This window comes from Plutella xylostella, chromosome 23 (genome assembly GCF_932276165.1).
Source record: "Plutella xylostella chromosome 23, ilPluXylo3.1, whole genome shotgun sequence".
In the NCBI taxonomy this organism is placed as follows: Eukaryota; Metazoa; Arthropoda; class Insecta; order Lepidoptera; family Plutellidae; genus Plutella; species Plutella xylostella.
In genome coordinates, this window is record NC_064003.1 from 3078752 (window position 1) to 3098795 (window position 20044).

Here is a 20044-nt window from a genome sequence, read left to right on the forward strand (position 1 = left end):
CTGCGTACAGAATGCACCACGGAGTCAGTCCCTGAATCTCACGAGTGATATAATCCATAGATATATTGAACAGTAGCGGACTAAGCGCTGACCCCTGGTGTTCACCCACCCTGACATGGAAATGTTTGCTAAGGCCAGCTGGGTTTTTGACCTACGTGAATACGTAAGTATACATGTCCTGAATTATGGTGATGTATGATTCTGGGATACATTGGGCGCGCAAAGCTTGCCAGACCAGTTTTCGAGGGACCCTGTCAAACGCTTTCTCAAGATCGATGAAAACAAAATACAGATTTTCTTTATTGTGGCGATGCTTTTCCATTAGTATGCGGATGGTTTGTATGACGTCTGTAGTTGATTTACCTGATATAAATCCAAATTGGTTGTCCGTTAAGCTAGTTCGGTGATTCGGGCGCCGATGACTCGCTCCCAAATTTTGAGAGTGTGTGAGGTAAGTTTTATTCCTCTGTAGTTATTACATTGGGCTATGTCACCTTTATTTTTATAAATCGGACAGAGAAAACTTGAGCGTCAAGAGTCGGGGATACTGCCTTCGATGAGAATCTTATTGAATAAGTCTGTGAGCCAGGGCATTGCATTATCTCCCAATTTCTTCCAGAGATCTGCAGGAACATTGTCTGGACCCATGCTTTTATGATTTTTCATTTTAGCAATGGCTGTTTTAATTTCAGCAGGGGGTATGATGTTTATGAGGCCCTGGACAGGGGGAATGGGTGGTAATTCTTCACTTGGATATTCTTCATGCAATAATTCCTTGTAATACTCTTCCCAGCGATTGTTTATATCATCATTTGAAGTCAGTAGATCGCCTTTACTATTTTTGACTTATTTGTTGTATTTGATGTCTAAAGTTGATTTGTGTCTTTGTTCGGCTATTTTAAATATTGTTTGATGATTATGAAATTGACCATTATTTGCTTTGGCCAGTTTCAACCTAGATAAATAATTAAATTAGATGTTTTTAACGATGCCTTTGTAGAATAAGGTATAATGTACTTGCACTACTAATCTTCTTCTTCTTAGCGTGCCGGGGATAAAAACTATAGCTTGAATACACACACACGAGCAATGAAAAAAGTTATGTTACATGGAACGTCAATGGCAGGTTGATCTTTTTCATTGCTCGTGAGCATACGATAGACATTTAGCTGAGGGCTGATTTTACAATAATCAGATAAAAGTTATATGACGAATAAAAATGTTACTGTTTCTGTCTGATACAAATATTCAGACGTAACATCATCAGAATTATTCCCCAGATAACTTTTATTTGCCTATTGAAAAATCAGCTCTAAGTAGACTAAAGTTTGATACTCTTATTCGATTGGTGTTACAGTATCTGAATAAAGCTCGCATTCAAACCGTAGTACAGACTCATACAGACTACAGACAGACCCTCACAAGGCACAGAGATAATGAAATAGTCTCTGAATAGGATGTGCCAGTTTCATTACCTTAATGTCCTTAATGGGATCATTTTGACTATGTATCTCGTGATTGTAGATAGGTATACGAAGTCACAAACAGATTGTTGAAAGCCAGAAAGTTCCGTAAACAATGCGATATCCTAACTATATAATATTATAAATGCGAAAGTAACTGTGTCTGTCTGTCTGTCTGTCTGTCTGTCTGTCTGTCTGTTACTCTTTCACGCCAAAACTACTAAACGAATTTGAATGAAATTTGGTATACATACGGTCTAGACCCTGGGAAAGAACATAGGCTACTTTTTATCCCGGAATTCCCACGGAAAAACTTTTTAAGGCGAAGCGAAGCGCGCGGGAACAGCTAGTTCCTAATAAAAACCATAAACAACAATAAAAAGTATCGCATTTCAAAAATGTTCAACTGAGTACTTTAACAAAACATACAAACTCCAGCCAGCCTAGGTGTTTTTGCAAAAAGTGAAATGGAAAAAATATGTTTCATTTACTCGAGCAACTCGTGTATACAAGTAGAACTTTTGACACGGCATGAGTGCGGAGTACTGCGGAGCGCTGACAAAAACTGTACAGAACTTCTAGTGTACTGTGAAATAGTGTTGTGCTAAAGGTGTTTTTTGCATGACTGTGTAGACAGTGTGTAGACATACGCTTTTGTAATATTTCAAGAGTTTTGACAGATATCAGAGATATTTGGTAGAAGTTTGAAAGTGCGCGTTTTGATGTAGGGAATTCACATGGGTAACTCAGATAAGTGTGAATGGTATTTTTGTCTGTGGTATTGCATTGAGGAAGATGAAGATTATGTGATTATGGTACATATTAGAAGCCAAACGCATCGCACGTTTGTTTTTTAGAAAAGTGACTTGATAAAAAAAAATATCTATGCGTCTGAAAGAAAAGATAGTCAGTTGGTCACTGATACTGTAGTTCCACCATCTACCAGACTAATAAATAGCTTTTAATTAAGACAAAAAAACAGCAAAAAGGTCTTACGGAGCAATGTTTGCAACATGAGTCGGGCAACTTGAGAGTGTCGCGTAATGCCATTACTGGTAATGACGTCGTTACTGCCCCGACTGCACTGAAAGGCGTAGCAATTAAATTTAATATGATACTCCATTCGCTTGCACGCAAATGCGTTTCGGAAATGCGCCACCTGGTTTTTTTGCCTTTCGAAGTTTTGCCGCGTAGTGCAGGTGTAGGCTGCGGCTACGAACGATGCTTGGAGGTTCTTGTGTTTTATGATGTTGATAGAAAAGTCAGAACACAAGTCTTATTACTTACTTACTAAAAAGAAATCAAAAAAATACCAAGTTAGGTAAGTAAAGCAATTATTTATAATTTAGTACTCTGTATTTTTTTACAGAAAAGCACCAAATTTTACCTATATTTCTCTTTACTTCATCATCATCATCATCATCAGCCTATAGCAGTTCACTGCTGGAAGAAGGCCTCTCCCAAAGCTTACTTTATAAAATATGTAAATTATCAATCTTAATTTTTTTTAAATACACCAACAAAAATATGATGAATCATCATCAGATCCTCAGTACAAGGATACAAGGCACAAAATATCCTCAAAATCACTCACAAAGCTCCTTTTCTCTGTTAAGCTTTGATGCCCGTGACGGAGCTAGCCCAAACATTTATGAAGCACCGGGGTCATTTTCAGTGAGCCAATCGAAGGCATTTGACAATAGACCCCTGCTGGCATAGAATAAGAGCACTGTGCACGAGTCCGCTAAATAGAAGAAATATGGACAATGTGACAACTCGCACTCCGTCGTTTGAGTAGTGGCGAGTAAAAGCAGATTTGAGGTGAGCGTCGGCCTTTCGGCATCGTAAGCAACGGACGCATCGCATTCAGTATACGCACTTGTGTAAGTTATCAAAAAAGTGCGTCCACTTCATCGGCATTGCCGACGCCGTTTCTCCATACATTTATGAAAATCCGTTTGTGCAGATATTAACGATACCGATAGTTAGATATGTTTTTTTTTGCATGAGTTGGACGCTTACCTTACTATTATACTAGTGGAAGTAACATGAACGATGTGAATACTCGCGAATATTGGTCATATCAAGTCGAGTCAAGCACCATCCGTCAATACAATGCATATTGCGCCTCTAACATTAAATAGCAGACTTGGTACTTATGTCGATCACAATACTTTATCGACCAGCCTACATTTGACCCCCGATTAACCTTGCAAATCGTTTCCCCCAGAAAGGAACGGGATATAATCAAAGGTCGATGTTCACTGGACTGTTTTCAATGGCTATGATAATGCGCTGTATGATATTGAGTCCTGTGTCTATTGTGATACGCCGAAAAATACATTTTAACATGTAAGTGTATTTTTTTATAGATCACTGATGTGATAATATTTCACTGTGTGTATATATTATATTATAAAATATATATGTCTGTCACTAGGTGACTACACACAGAAAGACTGTAAAATATACTTTCTACCTAAGTTAATATATTTTTTTGTATCTGTCCAACAAAGATTTTTCCGAAGCAGTATTCATGCAATATGTTTGCGTTATTACAAATGTCTTACCTCTGACAATCATCTTTCCTTTACCTACTCATATTTGCAATAGTATTCCAACTCTGATAAGATATTCCATCAACGTTTTATTCTCAACCCGTCAGCCTGACCGTTCTCGGCAAATCTAAAAGCTATTTGACATTGCAAATATTAGGCCATTTTGATATACAGAAAGTAAAACCACTCAAGAAGCAATTTCTTATTTTGGAGATCCTTATAAAAAGGTAAGAAACACATAACCATATAAATTTACTAAAGTAAGCCTCTGTCATTTGAATAGACTTATCTGACTCAATGACAATTTTATTCAGCTTGCAAACTGTAATTCATGGATAATGCAATTTTTCCTTCAACTGACACATATTTGATTGGACTGATATTCGTTCAGTTACCATTTCTATCGTTATTATTGACAGGTAATAATTTATTTCAGAGATCTATTCTTGCTTTATTTTCTACAGCAAATGCTAAGCTGGTGTCTATTTGACGCTCGATGAGCCAGTGTGTCAAATAAATGTTTCTTTATCTTTCTCTATCCACTTGAATCTAGAACAGGGATGTCTAAATGAGAGAACGGAACTGTATTATATTAAACTACAGTAAAATACAATACACACTTAACCAGTTCAGTCCGGCTAAACGTCATTGTGGCAAATGGCCGAATAAATTGGTCGTGGCAGTTAATAATAAAAAGGGTCGGAGAGTTTTCGGGTTGTGAGTGGACGCACCTGACGCAGATGTAGAGCTGGCCATGGATAATGTGACCTGCATTAGCGTTTTCCACTGTAAAGGGCTGAAGGAAATGTATGTTGTAAAAAGGGTATAGTGTACATATAGTACCTATATAGTACGTAAGCCGAAACGGGGTGACTCAGGAGGTAATTTTGAACAATGTTGGTTCTACGACTTTTGGAAATTCGGGAAAATAAGATGAAAAATCAGCGCATCCTGGCCTAGCCAGCGAATGACGCAATTGTGACTGGCTATTACTTTCACCGCGGTCTAGTGTTTGTAACCGATGGAAACGCTAAGAATTAGAGAATTACAGGAATGTAGGTAATATCCCCCTTATTCATAAAAAAAATGTTTTGCCCCTCTCTTTCAAAGAACAAATTGTTCTCTGTCAGAGAGTGACAGAACAGTTCAATAGCTAATGCGTCCACTAACTTTTTTATGAATAAGGGGGTTAGTCTTTACCCGCGCGCTATAAATAGGTACTTGCCTCAACATTACAGACTCGGTAAATTAGTCTCATAGATGCTACTTATAGAAGAACGCGCACTAGCAGGCGCACGAGTCACATTTACAAAATACAGGGAGGGCCAGTGAAAAGTTTAAATTTATAAATTCACAGAAAAAAACTATCCTAACTATATAATATTATAAATGCGAAAGTAACTGTGTCTGTCTGTCTGTCTGTCTGTCTGTCTGTCTGTTACTCTTTCACGCCAAAACTACTGAACGGATTTGAATGAAATTTGGTATACATATGGTTTAGACCCTGAGAAAGAACATAGGCTACTTTTTATCTCGGAATTCCCACGGGAAAACTTTTTAAGGCGAAGTGAAGCGCGCGGGAACAGCTAGTTAGAAATATTTCAAAAATCTTTTTTTAATATAACGTCAGAAGTCGGGTTTTTTTTTTTAAATAATGACTTCGGCATTCTTTTTGTTCTGTCAATTTTTTCAATTTAAACTTTTCACGTGCCCACCTTGTAGTTAGGATTATCATTAATTCATTTTATAATTTAAAAGTGAGCCATTTTGCGTTAATATTACCTGATCATATACATAAAAAACTTGTTGACATTCGTATTCTAAAAAGGGTTTCAATATACTCTGCACTCGTATGTATAAGTACAATAATGTACATTATGTATAAAAAATATGTAATGAATACTTACTACAAAAGTACCTATAATATTAAAAAAATATTATGTATGTTACCTAGTTACAACACGAGAGAAAATGAGTAAAAAATGCTTGAAATCATTAAATATAAACGAGTGCTATTAGATGCTTGCAGGGAGCTCTACATTAAAAAGTTCTGCTTGTAGTGGCTGCACAAAAATTGCTCAAAGTTTTCCTGTTACATAGCTTAGCATACCAACTTGCATGTTTGGAATGCTGAAACTCTGGAAGTGTGCTTAGAACGTACAACTTGGGCACATTTTTGGGTTAATTATTTTTATGCCCTCGCATGCTTTGTCTAACAAAGTTTTGTATAGGGAAGTACATAACATGTTGCGGTGTTTTTGATGATAGTCGTTGTAAAGTTTTAGGTTTAATTAAATTTTTATGATAATTATAGTTTTTGATTTTATAATGGCGATTTGTCAAGTAGATATTTTTCGAAATAGGTAGATTTTTAGCGAAGTAAATCTTTTGCAGTCATTCAGCGAACTCGTCGTTTAGCTATAAACTGGAGTACAAAAGAAATACTCTATCGTATTTCTTGTTCACAAACATCCGTAGTCGAGCGAGCCTCAGTGATCGTAACTGATCACTAAGGTTAAGCAACAACTTACACGGTCAGCCATTGGATGGGTGACCGATTTCAAGTGGTTCTTTTCTGGACGCTTCCGTGCTTCTACGGCACGTTAAGTCATGGGTCCCGGTTGCTGCTTCGGCAGCACTTGTTAAGCCTAGTCAGAGGCCTTCGGGCAGCTTGAAAACATCTGACAGTCGGGTTGCCCACTTACCCGACAACTCTCTCAGCACAAGCTTGCTTGTGTTGGGGTCCACCAACCCGCTCTAGGCCAGCGTGGTGGTCTAGGCCTAAAACCCTTCCCTCATTGGAAGGAGCCCCTTCCCCAGCAGTGGGAACGTGATGGGTCGTGATGATGATGAGTTCTTTTTACTTCTTCTGTTTTTGTATACCTATTTAGACTTTTCACGCCAGACCCAAAATCAATTTTAGGTAGATAAGAATAAAAATTAAATTATAAGCTAGACAACACACTTCAATAAAATAACTATGTTACACAAAGTTTGGTATAAATAAATAAATAAATAAATAAATAATGAATGAAACTACCGAATATGTTGGATGCTGATTTATTACTGGCTGAGGTAGCTACAACTTATGCTTAGCTATGTGTATCTATATGTAGGTATACTATATACGCATGTACATACAGCGCACTCCTCCCACATCAGTTTGGAAACCTACCAAAACAGACAACAGTAAGTTAGTTATAATATTTACAAAAATCAACATTTATACTACACAATAAATAATAATATACAATCTTATAAGTACTTATAACTATCTATAGTAGGTATTATTTAAATACGGCTTATACCTAACACATCAACTTACAGCTGGTTAATTTAATTACTAACTAATCTATTGTTTGTAATGGACTTCTTTGCGAGGCCTTAAATTATATTTATGGTGGTTACCACCAGAACCCTCTCTGTCTCCCCCCTCTGTCGGCGGAGGCCCCTCGGTCTCAGCCGCGGGGCCAGGCCCGGCCGGCTGCTCCGGCGGCGGCGCGGGAGGCGCGGCGCTCACCTCTGACCTCACAATACACTCATCCTCATTAACAACATTTTCGCAGTCAACAAAATCTTCATTAGTTACAGTTTCAGTAATTGTACTTGAACTTTGTGCATCTAATGAGGGAGGCATTGGTACATTTTGAGGTTCATTACAAGTAACATGAAGTGACTCGTCTCCAGACTCTCCAGGTAAGAGTGTGGATGATGATGATGATGATGAATCTTGTAGTAAAATTGTACTATCATCGTTTTGGGAATGATATTTCCTTAGTTGATCGATGTGTCTTTTACACATACCGTAATCACCTTCCACATTAACCATAAACATTCTATTACCTAATTTACTCACTATTTTTCCTACTCGCCAAACCGGTTTACGGGATACATAACAGCGAGCCCAAACCTTCTGACCTATGCAAAAATGAGTTTTGTTTACACTGATGCATTGTTGTTTATCGTGTTTATCTGGTAGTATTAGATCGAGTCTGCCACGCAATTCTCGGCCGAACATCAACTTGGCGGGCGACTCGTGCGTGGAACAATGAGCACTACTGCGATACTCGAACAAACAAGAGGACAGTTTTTCGATAATGAATTCTAACGACGCGGTGTTATGGTTGGCTAATATGCTCTTTAGCATTTTTTTACAGGTCTTTACAGAATTTTCTGCTTGACCATTAGAGCACGGGTGATAAATAGGTGAAGTTAGGTATTTTATACCGTTAAGTTTACAGAAATGCGTAAATTCTTCGTTATTTATCTTAGGATCATTATCCGATACCAGCATTTTTGGTAATCCGAACGTATAAAACATTGATTTTAATTTCTTAATTAATGTTGCAGTAGCCGTGTTACACATGTGCACGCATTCTACCCACTTGCTATAGCTATCGATGACCACTAGGAACACCTTCCTGTCTAGCTCCATGTAGTCTATGTGGAGGCGGTCCCAGGGCGCGCGCCCGGGCGGCCAGGCGGCGGGCGGCGCGCGCGGCGGCGCGGCCCGCAGCGCGCTGCACGTGTCGCACGCTAGCACGGTGCGGGTGATGTCACCGTCGATACCCGGCCACCACATTTTGCTGCGGGCTAAACTTTTAGTTTTTACAACCCCTAAGTGGCCTTTATGAAGTTCGATTAACATGCGCTCCCTATGTACCTGCGGAATAATTAGTCGATGCCCGCGCAGTAAACATCCATCGTCCACATCCAAATCACTTTTGCATTTGAAGTATGGCAGTATTTGTTTACATTTTATTTTCCGTGGCCATCCATTGCGCATGTACTTAATTACCGTCTGTAGGACCTTATCTGACGACGTCGCCGCTTGCATGTCAGTAAACAATAGAGGTAGGTTATCATTCTTAATGTAGTTCAAATAAGAACCATTTTCCCCTAGATCAGTTCCAGATATTTTGCTATCTATTGGTGCCCGAGAACAATAATCGGCAACTAAATTTTTTTCGCTCGACACATACTGTATGTCGTAGTTATATGCCGACAAGAATATAGCATAACGTTGAAGACGCGATGCTGTCATGACCGATACTCCTTTATTTTTACCGAAAATGGCTATTAATGGTTTGTGATCGGTTTTTAGGACAAAGGGAATATTTCGACCGTATAAATACTGGTGGAAATATTTCACGGCAAAAATTATAGCCGTCGCCTCCTTATGGATTTGGCTATAGTTCTTTTCGCTTGGGGCGAGTGATCTCGAGGCGAAGGCGAGCGGTCGCTCGTGTCCCTCCGCGCCCTGCGCCAGCACGGCGCCCAGCCCGCCCGGGCCCGCGTCCACGGCCAGCACGAGCCGCGCGCCCGGCTCGTAGTGCGCCAGCGCCACGTCCGCCGCCAGCGCGCGCTGCACCTGCCGCATCGCCTGCTCGTGCTGCCCGCTCCACACCCACTCTGCGTCTTTACGCAACAATTCATAAAGAGGACATAAAATTGAAGATATCCTAGGAACAAAATTGCGATAGTAATTTATGATTCCAAGGAATCTTTTTAAGTCCGATACGTTATTGGGGCGTGGGGCAGCTAAAATAGCTTCTACCTTTTTTGGACAGGTTCTTACACCGTGCTTATCTATCACGTAACCGAGATACGTAATGCTTTGTTGGAAAAATTCACATTTTTGTTTTTGTAACTTCAATCCTGCATTTTTAAATCTCGCTAATACCTCCCGAAGCCGGCGCAGATGCTCCTCCCGCGAGGGCGCGGTGACACACACGTCGTCGAGCCAGCAGCTCACTCCATCTATGCCTGATAACAAGTTCTCCATAGTTCTCTGGAATATAGCGGGCGCATTCGCCAGCCCATAGACCAGACGGGTGTACTTGAATAGGCCGCGCGGTGTATTGATGGTGGTAAGCTCCTGTGAGTCATCAGAAAGCACAAATTGGTTATATGCATTACTGAGGTCAATTTTGGTGTATCGCTCACCCCCACCAATATTTGCAAATACCTCTTCAATACGGGGCATAGGGTACTTGTCTATGTGCATGTCTTTATTGAGGGTTATCGAATAGTCGCCAGCAATTCTAACTTTTCCGTTTTCTTTCAACACCGGAACTATAGGTGTTGCGTAATCGGAATTAGTTACAGGAACTAATATGCCTAAACTAGTTAGCCGCTTCAACTCGTCATTTACTTTTTCCTTAAGCGCAAACGGTACATTTCTAGGTTTGAAAAATTTAGGTTGTACGTTATCTTTTAGACGAAGGGTAACCTTGAACTTATTAAACGTGCCCAACTCATCCTTCCATAGATCAGAAAACTCGGTTGCAATTTGTTTTGCATCATTTTCGTAATCATCGTTAATTTCTATATTGTTGTTCCTAGCTGTTGTAAACTGTAATGAAAATTTTGACAAAAAATCTCGCCCTAATAGTGGAGGACCGCCATTTTTTATTACGTACAATTTTATTTCCTCGCATTTATCCTCATAAGTAATTCTAGCGGTGAAATAACCTAAAGGTTTTATTTTATGGCCATTGTATACACATATTTTTATTAAACTTTCATTTAGAACCACAGTAGGAAAATTCTTTGTATAAAATAACTCTGATATTACAGATATAGCCGAACCCGAGTCTAATTCCATGTTAAATGTATTACTATTTATATCAACACATACAGTAATAGGTGGATAAGTTTCATACCTTAAGTTATACATCATGCATTCCTTACAATCATCACAGTCTGAGTTGGATTGATCCTCCATGTCTAGGTTATTAACCCGCACTTTGCACAATTTTTTCATGTGACCTTTTTTACCACACTTTTTGCAACGACTATTTTTATATCTGCACTTTTCACTTGAATGGTTTTTTAACCCACACACTGAACAACGCAAGCCCTCTTCAATATCGCGCTGGTAGACGGAGCGGGCGGCGGCGGGCGCGCCCCCGGCGGCCCCGGCGCCCCCGTCGCGGCGCGCGCGCTCGCTCGCCGCCCGGTACACCGGCTCCTGCTTCACCGACGCCCCTGCGCCGTCCATCACCATCGCCTTGGCTTGCCGCGCACTCTCCGCCTGCTCCGCTATCTGCAGCGCGCTCGAGAAGGTCAAGGTGGAGGCGCTCTGCTCGAACAGCTTGTCCCGCTCGGGCCCCAAGCCCAGGCCGAGGACGAAACGGTCCCGCAGAACCATTTCCAGGGCGGAGTCGAAGTCGCAATAACTCGCTAGACCCCTTAGTCGCGCCGCCCAGTCTCCCAACGTTTCGCCTGGACTTCTGGTCGCACCATAAAACCTTGCCTTGTCCGCAAAGGTGCACCGCTTCGTTATGAAGTGATTGTCGAGTACCTTTATCAGCTCCTCGTACGACAAATTATCTAAATCCTTCGGATAGACCAAGTTACGTAACAAACGGTAAGTCTCATCCGACAGGTGGGTAATGAGCACGGCACTTTGATTACTCACACTGAAGTTATTAATTTTGATAAACTGTTGTAAACGTCCCTTAAATATTGACCATTCACCAGTCTTGTGGTCGAAATTAGAAATACTTCCTAAAAACGACATTTTAAACGCAAAACGTAATTTTCGTACAATATTACACAAACGCGGGTACTTTTATAATCCTCGTCGCCAGTGGAATGAAACTACCGAATATGTTGGATGCTGATTTATTACTGGCTGAGGTAGCTACAACTTATGCTTAGCTATGTGTATCTATATGTAGGTATACTATATACGCATGTACATACAGCGCAGGTATAATAAGAATTTCACACCAAATAAATTGTGAAGTGTAACAGATGCTCATAACCAAAGTTTCGGTATAGTAAGTTGATATTTATGAGTGTATTATACTATACCGTGAGCGCCAAACTTACCGCGTAAGCCTCGGTCTTATGTGGACTTTAAACATACACGATGCTAGTTTTATTATGAATTATGACTACGTACTTACAAGTTTGTATAAGTTTTTATTTTATTTATTTACGACAAGCGGAGGAAAGTGGTTGGATGAGGAAGGCCGAGGACCGAGTGTTGTGGCGCTCCTTGGGAGAGGCCTATGTCCAGCAGTGGATGATTTTTGGCTGATGATGATGATAATGATGACGACAAGAAATATCCGGCCAAAGGTTACATTGTGTAAGACAGGTCAAAGTCTGGTATTTTGACCTGTTTTCAGGTCTTTTCTCTTTCAATCTCTTGTAAAATTAGTATTAAATGAGGTTTTTATTGAAGAAACAGATGGAACAATAATTACTTAGCGGCTTTGTACAAATTAGTCAATTATCCGGCGTGGTCAGGCCTGTAGAATCAATTAACACGCTCTAAATACAAGGCGAAAATGAACACTATTCCTAAAACAATAAGATCATAAGATAAGTTCAAGGTTGTAGCATACCACAGGGTAGATTCCTGGCTCGAGAAATAAAAATATATTTGAAGGTCAATGTCATGGCAACAGTCGCGATCGATAGTCTTTTGTTTTATGATTAAAAGGAGCGTTTATAATGGTAGAACTAACAGTGAACAAAGATAACACTTCCTGCGACACGCGTAGATACACAGATTTACCAACATTATAATTATCATCAGTTTCTGGGTACGTATTTTCAGCATTTTAATTATTTGGTTTGGGGAAAAAATACATTAATGAACAATGTATCAACCATGGCAAACAGAGTAATTACACACTTACATACATAAATTAAATATACTGACGACTGTAATCCCCTCCAGAGGTGACTCGCAAGCGAGCGACCCGCTTATTGCTGTACATTTGCACACAAAAGTGATAGATCGCGAGCGAGCGGTATCTCCTTAATTCATAATTAGGTAATTCTAATCTATTCGTGTCATTTAATACTTGTATTTTTCAAGGTTTTTATCATATAACAATATGCATAGACTTCAAATACTATCAGCTTGAACCTCCCAACACATTTTCATGCCAAAAGACCTATCAATTTCAGCACAATTTTACGGCGGAACACAAGCTAAGTTGGCCTACATTCGCATCGTGTAAACGCGCTCGCCACTCGTACTATATCGATCGGCCTTTGAATGACGCTAGCGCAGTATCACAACTAAAGAGGTTAGGCACACACGTGTTTTTCGAACGTTTATAAGCTTAATTTGTGTGTTACTCAACTATGGCTAAGCCAGTGTGTTTAAATGACATAAGCAAGGAGGATTTGAAGAAGTTTTTGGGCTCTTTCGATCATGTTTTCTCAGATTGTGATGGTGAGTTTAATAAAATATGAATTTATGGCTAATGTAAACATAGCATGTTGTGTTTATCTATTAATAATCTGTGGCCTAGACTACTGGTATATTTGCTTTGATTTTTTTCTACTTATATATTTTGCTTATCTTATATCCTATGCTATAGAACACATTATAAAATTGGAACATCTAATTCATAAACTGACTTTTATTAATAATGTTGAGGAAGAGATGCCAAAGTATGAGTAATTTTCATTACCAGCACAGTTATAATTAGGTGAGGTGAGACTGATGTTGCGTCAACATTGCGTGAAACAGCTGACTTAAATATCTGGGGGGGTATCGCGAAGTCAAAACAAAGTAACATTAGTGTCAAATGCAATATATTTTGAATCCGAAATCGATGTCGCGTTAGGTGGCATGTTCTGTGTGTTTCATTCGACAACGCTAACTTTGAAACGTGTAAAAGATGACAGAATTATTTTTCTGTTACTGTGGGGTTACCACCACCGAACATTCGATATTAACAATGAAAATCTGACGTAATTTATCTGGTTCAGACAGATGAACGACGCTGCCTATGGATTTTTAATTGCTTATGTGTCGGTGATGGTATGGTAGCTGGTACCTAGCCCTAAATGAGATCAACGATTATCTTAACCGAAGCCGGGGAATCAGAACCCACTTAAATATTGTAGGTATTGTATCTAGGACGGAATCTCGCGACGGTACTCCAGTAATGATTATAATTTATTTATGGTATGTGTTTAAATGAAGTTGAAGGTGAAGATGATTAAATACAAACATAATGTATAATAAATTCTAATAGAGTGCAGTGATAGTAAAGATAAGTAGGTAGTTGTCACTGTAATAAAGTTACAATACCTAGTTATGGAGTATGTTTTCCTTGTTAGTAAATTACCTTGACAATGTGGCATAGATAATTTAAAATTAAATATTTACTTAACTAAATATACGAAGGATATTTCAGTCAGTTTATTCACTGAATTATAAGGTACTAGCTGTTCCCGCGAGCTTCGCTTCGCCTTAAAAAGTTTTCCCGTGGGAATTCCGGGATAAAAAGTAGCCTATGTTCTTTCCCAGGGTCTAGACCATATGTATACCAAATTTCATTCAAATCCGTTCAGTAGTTTTGGCGTGAAAGAGTAACAGACAGACAGACAGACAGACAGACAGACAGACAGACAGACAGACACAGTTACTTTCGCATTTATAATATTAGTTAGGATTTTGTAAAGTGAAATAAATGTTTTCCAGTAAAAACAAAAAATATATATACCTGTTTTAAGTAACCCTGTTTCAATTTATTAACAAGAATAAACCGGAAAACAAAAATATCTCAGAAAATAAATACCTATAGGTACATTTCTTGATAATTTTAATAACATACATAGGTACCATTATGTTTTCAATCTTTTAAAACAACTTTGATAAGCTATAATATCACAGCGTGTACGTACGTAGATGTAGGTATGGAGAAAACCCTGTTATTAACTATGCACATCATCACGACCCATCACGTCACCACTGCTGGGGCACAGGTCTCCTTTCAATGAAGGAAGGGTGTAGGCCTAGTCCACTACGCTGGCCTAGTGCGGGTTGGTGGACAACTAATATGCACAAACTTAAGTAATTAATAAAAACCATATCTTTTTTAGGAGTAATTTGGACAAAAGCGCCCATGCCTGGCTCTGGGGACTTCTTCAAAGTGATGCAAGAGCTGGGCAAGACTGTGCATTTTGTATCAAACAACAGCATCAGAAGTAAAGCCGACTACACCGCCCTGTTCGACGCAGTCGGCCAGGAGAAAGGGTTTGTGAGTATGTATTGTAATTAATCTTCTAAATATTAACCCCTGAATCCATAGAACGAACCGTCAGTTTGCAGAGCCGCGAGCACAGGATTCGAAGCCTCCGTTTACGTTGCGTACCGTCAAAATGTAACGCAAATTTGTTAGTTCCAAAAGTGGCATTTGTTTTTTTTCATATTTTTGTGTAGATTCGAAAATAGTATCGAATCCTGTGCTCGCGGCACTGGAAGCTTGCAAGCGTCATCATGATACTTGAATGTTGATGTTTCTGTGAACATAAACAGTTGAACATCGAGTATCACGATGACTTTATGATTTCCAAAAAATGACTATAATGCCTAAAACAATGCGGACTTGGAATTTTATAGTTTTTCGACTACAGCTATTTAATTTACAAAACAGTGTATACTGCATGAAATCAATTGAAAAAGCGATTTGTAGTAAAAACTCGACCTGCTTACTAAGTACATTTGTTGCTATAAAAATTGCTTTATTTTTCCTATTCGAATAAAGTTTGTCAAACAGACATACGGATATGAAGTAACATTAAGGGCCACTTGCACCAACATATTAAATCTTAGTAAATCTCGATTTAGTGTCAAATTTTATAATTATGGATTGACTTTTCTTAAATCGAGATTTGACACTAGGGGGCACTTGCACCAACATATTAAATCTAGCTTTAGTGTTTAATCTCGATTTAGTGTCAAATTTTACATGGATTGACGTTTCTTAAATCGAGATTTGACACTAAATCTAGATTTAAATGTTTGTGCAAGTGGCCCTAAATGTAGATTCTAAGGGTGACTTGCATAACAAAGTTAATCAAAATTAAATCTATGACCTCTTGCTCTGACATTATACTGTCAGAGCAAGAGACAAACTATTTAATTTTGATTAACTTTGTTATGCAAGTCACCCTAAGAATTTAGTTATGTCATACGGCTACTGAATGACATGCAAACTAAGAACTAAAAATTCATAAGTCATTAATCAACAATAACATAATTATTTAATTTCAGGACCGGCTAACAATACCATCCATAGCAATAGTTGAGTACTTAAAGTCAGTGAATTTTAATAAAACTATTTATTGCGTTTCGTCTATGGGCACAATCAACGTGCTAGAGGCAAATGGGTTCAAATGCAAGTATGGGGTAAGTTAACAACAATCTTGACGCTAAATCATCATCATCATCAGCTTTCTATCGCCCACTGTTGGGTAACGCTAAATACGTAACCGGCAGTAGGTATACTTCACTCCAAATAGCATAGTCAAAAGGTCAAATAAAGGCATGGTGACAACCATTAGAGATGATTTATTTTGAATATCGATATACCTAACGATCAATAGATAATTTTGACTACACAAGAGCGAGAATCTCAGTATACGTTAGTATCATAGGTCGTCACATCAGTTGAACATAATTATTTGTAACGATTCTGAAGGCACCAATTTTTTGTTTGGCCCAGTAATCCCTGACCGTGAACTTCTTTTCGACCACCTTAACAAGATCCAATAGACAATCAAGTAAAGTACCTGTGCTTTTAGTACCTATATAAGTAAGCATTTTAAATTAGAAATAAATTTAATCGCTTTCAAAATATTTCATCGTTTTGAAATATGAATACGCCTCCGGGCCCCTTGTTGTTGAGGGCATTTTGTTGTTGGCGAATTTAATAATCACGCTGATGCGGCGCTGTACGAAGCTAAAGCGATCGTCGATCTGAAACAACCTGATAGCTTAGCGCTGACGCTTCATACAAACTGTTATCAGCGCTGACGGTCAGCGCCGAATCAGCATGACTATTTTAAACCAGACGCTGATGATTATTACATCTGGATTTCATCATCATCACTCTTCCACAGCCAGACTCGTGTCCAGAAGACTATCACGACTTCGCGCAGTTCGGCGAGGACGACCCCGATATAGGAGCGGTGGTATTCGATAGCGACTTTAAAGTGAATGTGCCGAAATTGCAAAAAGCCTCCACGTACCTGAAACGGGCTGAAGTGCTCTTTATATGCGGTGCTTCGGACCGGCTAGTGCCTTTGAAGGCAGGCTGCTTGGGGATCGGTGAGTGAAGATGTAGGCTTTGATGTCCAGAATATGGATGGAAGCTTTCGATTTGTTAGGTTCTCGAGTGCGTCTTTTGTTGTGATTTGGGAGTCGCGGTTCAGAGGTTTGAGGATGGAAATTACTGGAATATTAAATATTATGTGGGTTTACTGGGTTTATTTATGTCACAGAAATTTATTTAAAAAGCTAAATCGTTAATAATAAAATCTTTTTTTAACCACACTTACTGAAGGTAGGTGAATACTCGTTATCAGGTTCAATTATACACTAACAATATTCAATAAGTTGATCATTTTGAGACCAGGGCCCTGAGTGTGAGTTTTTTAACCTATCGAGAAGTGAAATCGAAACGCAAATTTGTATGGCGTTTTAGACACGCCACCTAGTGGTGAGTAGCTGTACTAGCTCCGCGCCATACAAATCTGCGTTTTCGATTTCACTTCTCGACAGGTGAAAAAACTCACACTCAGGGCCCTGCTTCTGAAATGTGTAGAAAACGAAAAATAAAATCATACCTGCAGCCTGGTTTAATTATAGTTTTACACAAAACAAACATGTGAAGAATTATAATTAAATTATTCCAGATAATTTATTAATTACACTTTATTAATTCCACAGGTCCAGGAGCGTTTACTGAAATGGTCCGTGATATAGTGAAGCGTGATTTCACATTGTTGGCCAAACCATCGCCAACGTTTGGCCACTTAGCTATGAAAAGAGCCGGGGTCACCGACCCGAGTAGGGTACTGTTTATTGGTGACATGTAAGTTATTGTTTATACATGCTTATTAGAATTTTAAGATATTACAGACGCACTAGGCCAGCGTGGTGGACAAAAACCCTTCCTTCATTGGAAGGACACCCGTGCTCCAGTAGTGGGGATGTGATGGGTCGTGATGATGACAGCAGACGCATAAGTTTACTGTCTTACCTATATCATAAACAGTCTTGATTTTTTTATTCACGCTCTGTTTCGCAGACAGTGTCCACTATTAATACTTGCACTACTCAACTTATCCTTATCGTGTCGGTGAAAAATGACAATAAGAGCTAGACTTAAGCGTGTCACTGTTTTACAATGATAAATCAAAATTTGACACTTTTATAAGGCGTTTCACAGCCAATTTACAGTCGTTAGCATGTGTTTTAGAAACAGGTATTGGTATATTTATATCAGGAACTCGAGTGTCTCTCAAGTAAGGTCCTTTCCGTCACTCTTATTTAATCTTCATATATATATTTTTTCAGGATCGAGCAAGACATCGGGCTCGGCAGAGCGACAGGGTTCCACACGCTGCTAGTCCTCACCAACCACACCAAAGAGGAAATGCACGCCAACTCCATACAACCAGAGTACTACGCAAGTTGCCTGGGAGACATTGTGCCTCATTTGAAACAGCTACTTTCGAATTAAATGTATTGTATAATTAATAACTAATAATTAACTAATAAAATATGTTTGTAACGAAGAAGCTTAAACATCATTTGGCAGATTTACGGTAAGCGTAGCAATCTATCGATGTAATTAGTATCGTTAAAAAACAGGTCATCATAAATGTGTGGACGGCGTCGGCAATGCCCAAGAAGTGGACGCATTTGATGTGTGAATTTCTACAAGAATACAGAATGCGTTGCGTACGATGCCGAAAAGTGGACGCTTACCTTTATAGGGCACTAGCTGTTCCCGCGCGCTTCGATTCGCCTTAAAAAGTTTTCCCGTGGAAATTCCGGGATAAAAAGTAGCCTATGTTCTTTCCCAGGGTCTAGACCGTATGTATACCAAATTTCATCCAAATCCGTTCAGTAGTTTTGGCGTGAAAGAGTAACAGACAGACAGACAGATAGACAGACACAGTTACTTTCGCATTTATAATATTAGTTAGGATTAGGATTAGGATTTGACAGCGCTATATACCTGGTACGTCTGTCTGTTGAATACGACGTTTTGGTTGTAAGACCCATTCTGTGTTTTAGCTTATAATGATGAATATGGTGATCTATGTATAAATTTATCTACCTATTATCTATGTGTAGGTAAGTAGTTTGTGTTTCTCTGGAATACGTGAAAGTAAATAATTAGTTTGAAAAGTGACTGGATTGTGCTTATTATGTATTTAGTTTATGTATTTCTTTTGAGAGCAAGAAAAAAGAATCACTGGAAATAACAAGGTAAATAACATCGACCAATCAGTGTTTTTACAAATACTTACATAATAATATACATTATTATTTTCTCCTTTCTGGAGTAATATTGTTTAATTTACTTGATTTAAATGGGGTATTGAAATTGTATACGTTCATAAAATATGTACTTACTACTACTATTATACCTATTAAAATTATTGTTAAACTTCCGATTGTAAAACTAACTTTTACTAAGTTTAAGTACCTACGTAACTAGTTGTATACTTAATTACTTATGTTATATTTAATTGTAATTCAATAATATGGTTGTATTATAATAATTTGAATAAATTAAATGTTAAATATACTAAACTTGTTTATAATTAATAATTATTATGAAATGTAATAAATACAATATGTACTGTATAAGTATTGTACCTACATACCTAATGTACAATATAATGTACATGTATTTCACAATTTTATTTATAATCATAGTTTAATACAACACGGCTGCAAGAAACTTCGTTATTGTTCCTAATAAAATAAATTAAAAGCTTAAAAGAGCTGAAAAGCAAAAGTACTAGGTATAAGTAGATTATGTATCAAAAACACAATAATATAAATTCAATTCAAAACAATAACAATGAACGGTGTAACAAAGCAATGATTTCACAGTTATATCCGAAATGATGGAACGATTTCATTTTTAATCTCAATCCTAAAGGAATTCTTCGAATATTCTGTAGCCTCCGGGGGATTTATATTGAAACGAAAAAAGGATACCTACAATGGTATAAATT

At 38.5% G+C, this 20044-nt stretch overlaps 2 protein-coding genes across 3 annotated transcripts; one reads left to right on the top strand and one right to left on the bottom strand.

Annotated features, from left to right (window-relative positions):
* Positions 1-7065: 7065 nt before the first annotated feature.
* LOC119691466 (uncharacterized protein K02A2.6-like) lies at positions 7066-11737 on the bottom strand. 2 transcript variants are annotated; one of them, XM_048629501.1, is made up of 2 exons: positions 8420-11737; positions 7066-7627 (listed from the first exon to the last, which is right to left on the bottom strand). In XM_048629501.1, exons 1-2 carry the CDS (start codon positions 11544-11546, stop codon positions 7374-7376), a joined length of 3381 nt encoding a protein of 1126 aa, XP_048485458.1. In that variant the 5' UTR covers positions 11547-11737; the 3' UTR covers positions 7066-7373. The 2 variants fall into 2 exon arrangements, with proteins under 2 accessions (XP_048485458.1, XP_048485457.1); XM_048629500.1 differs by having other exon boundaries at positions 7066-7192; positions 7878-11737.
* A 1305-nt stretch (positions 11738-13042) lies between these two features.
* Positions 13043-18762, top strand: LOC105383526 (phosphoglycolate phosphatase 1A, chloroplastic). Its single transcript, XM_048629547.1, has 6 exons — positions 13043-13223; positions 14885-15042; positions 16059-16193; positions 16907-17114; positions 17736-17880; positions 18366-18762. Exons 1-6 carry the CDS (start codon positions 13133-13135, stop codon positions 18529-18531), a joined length of 903 nt encoding a protein of 300 aa, XP_048485504.1. The 5' UTR covers positions 13043-13132; the 3' UTR covers positions 18532-18762.
* The last annotated feature ends 1282 nt before the right edge of the window (positions 18763-20044 follow it).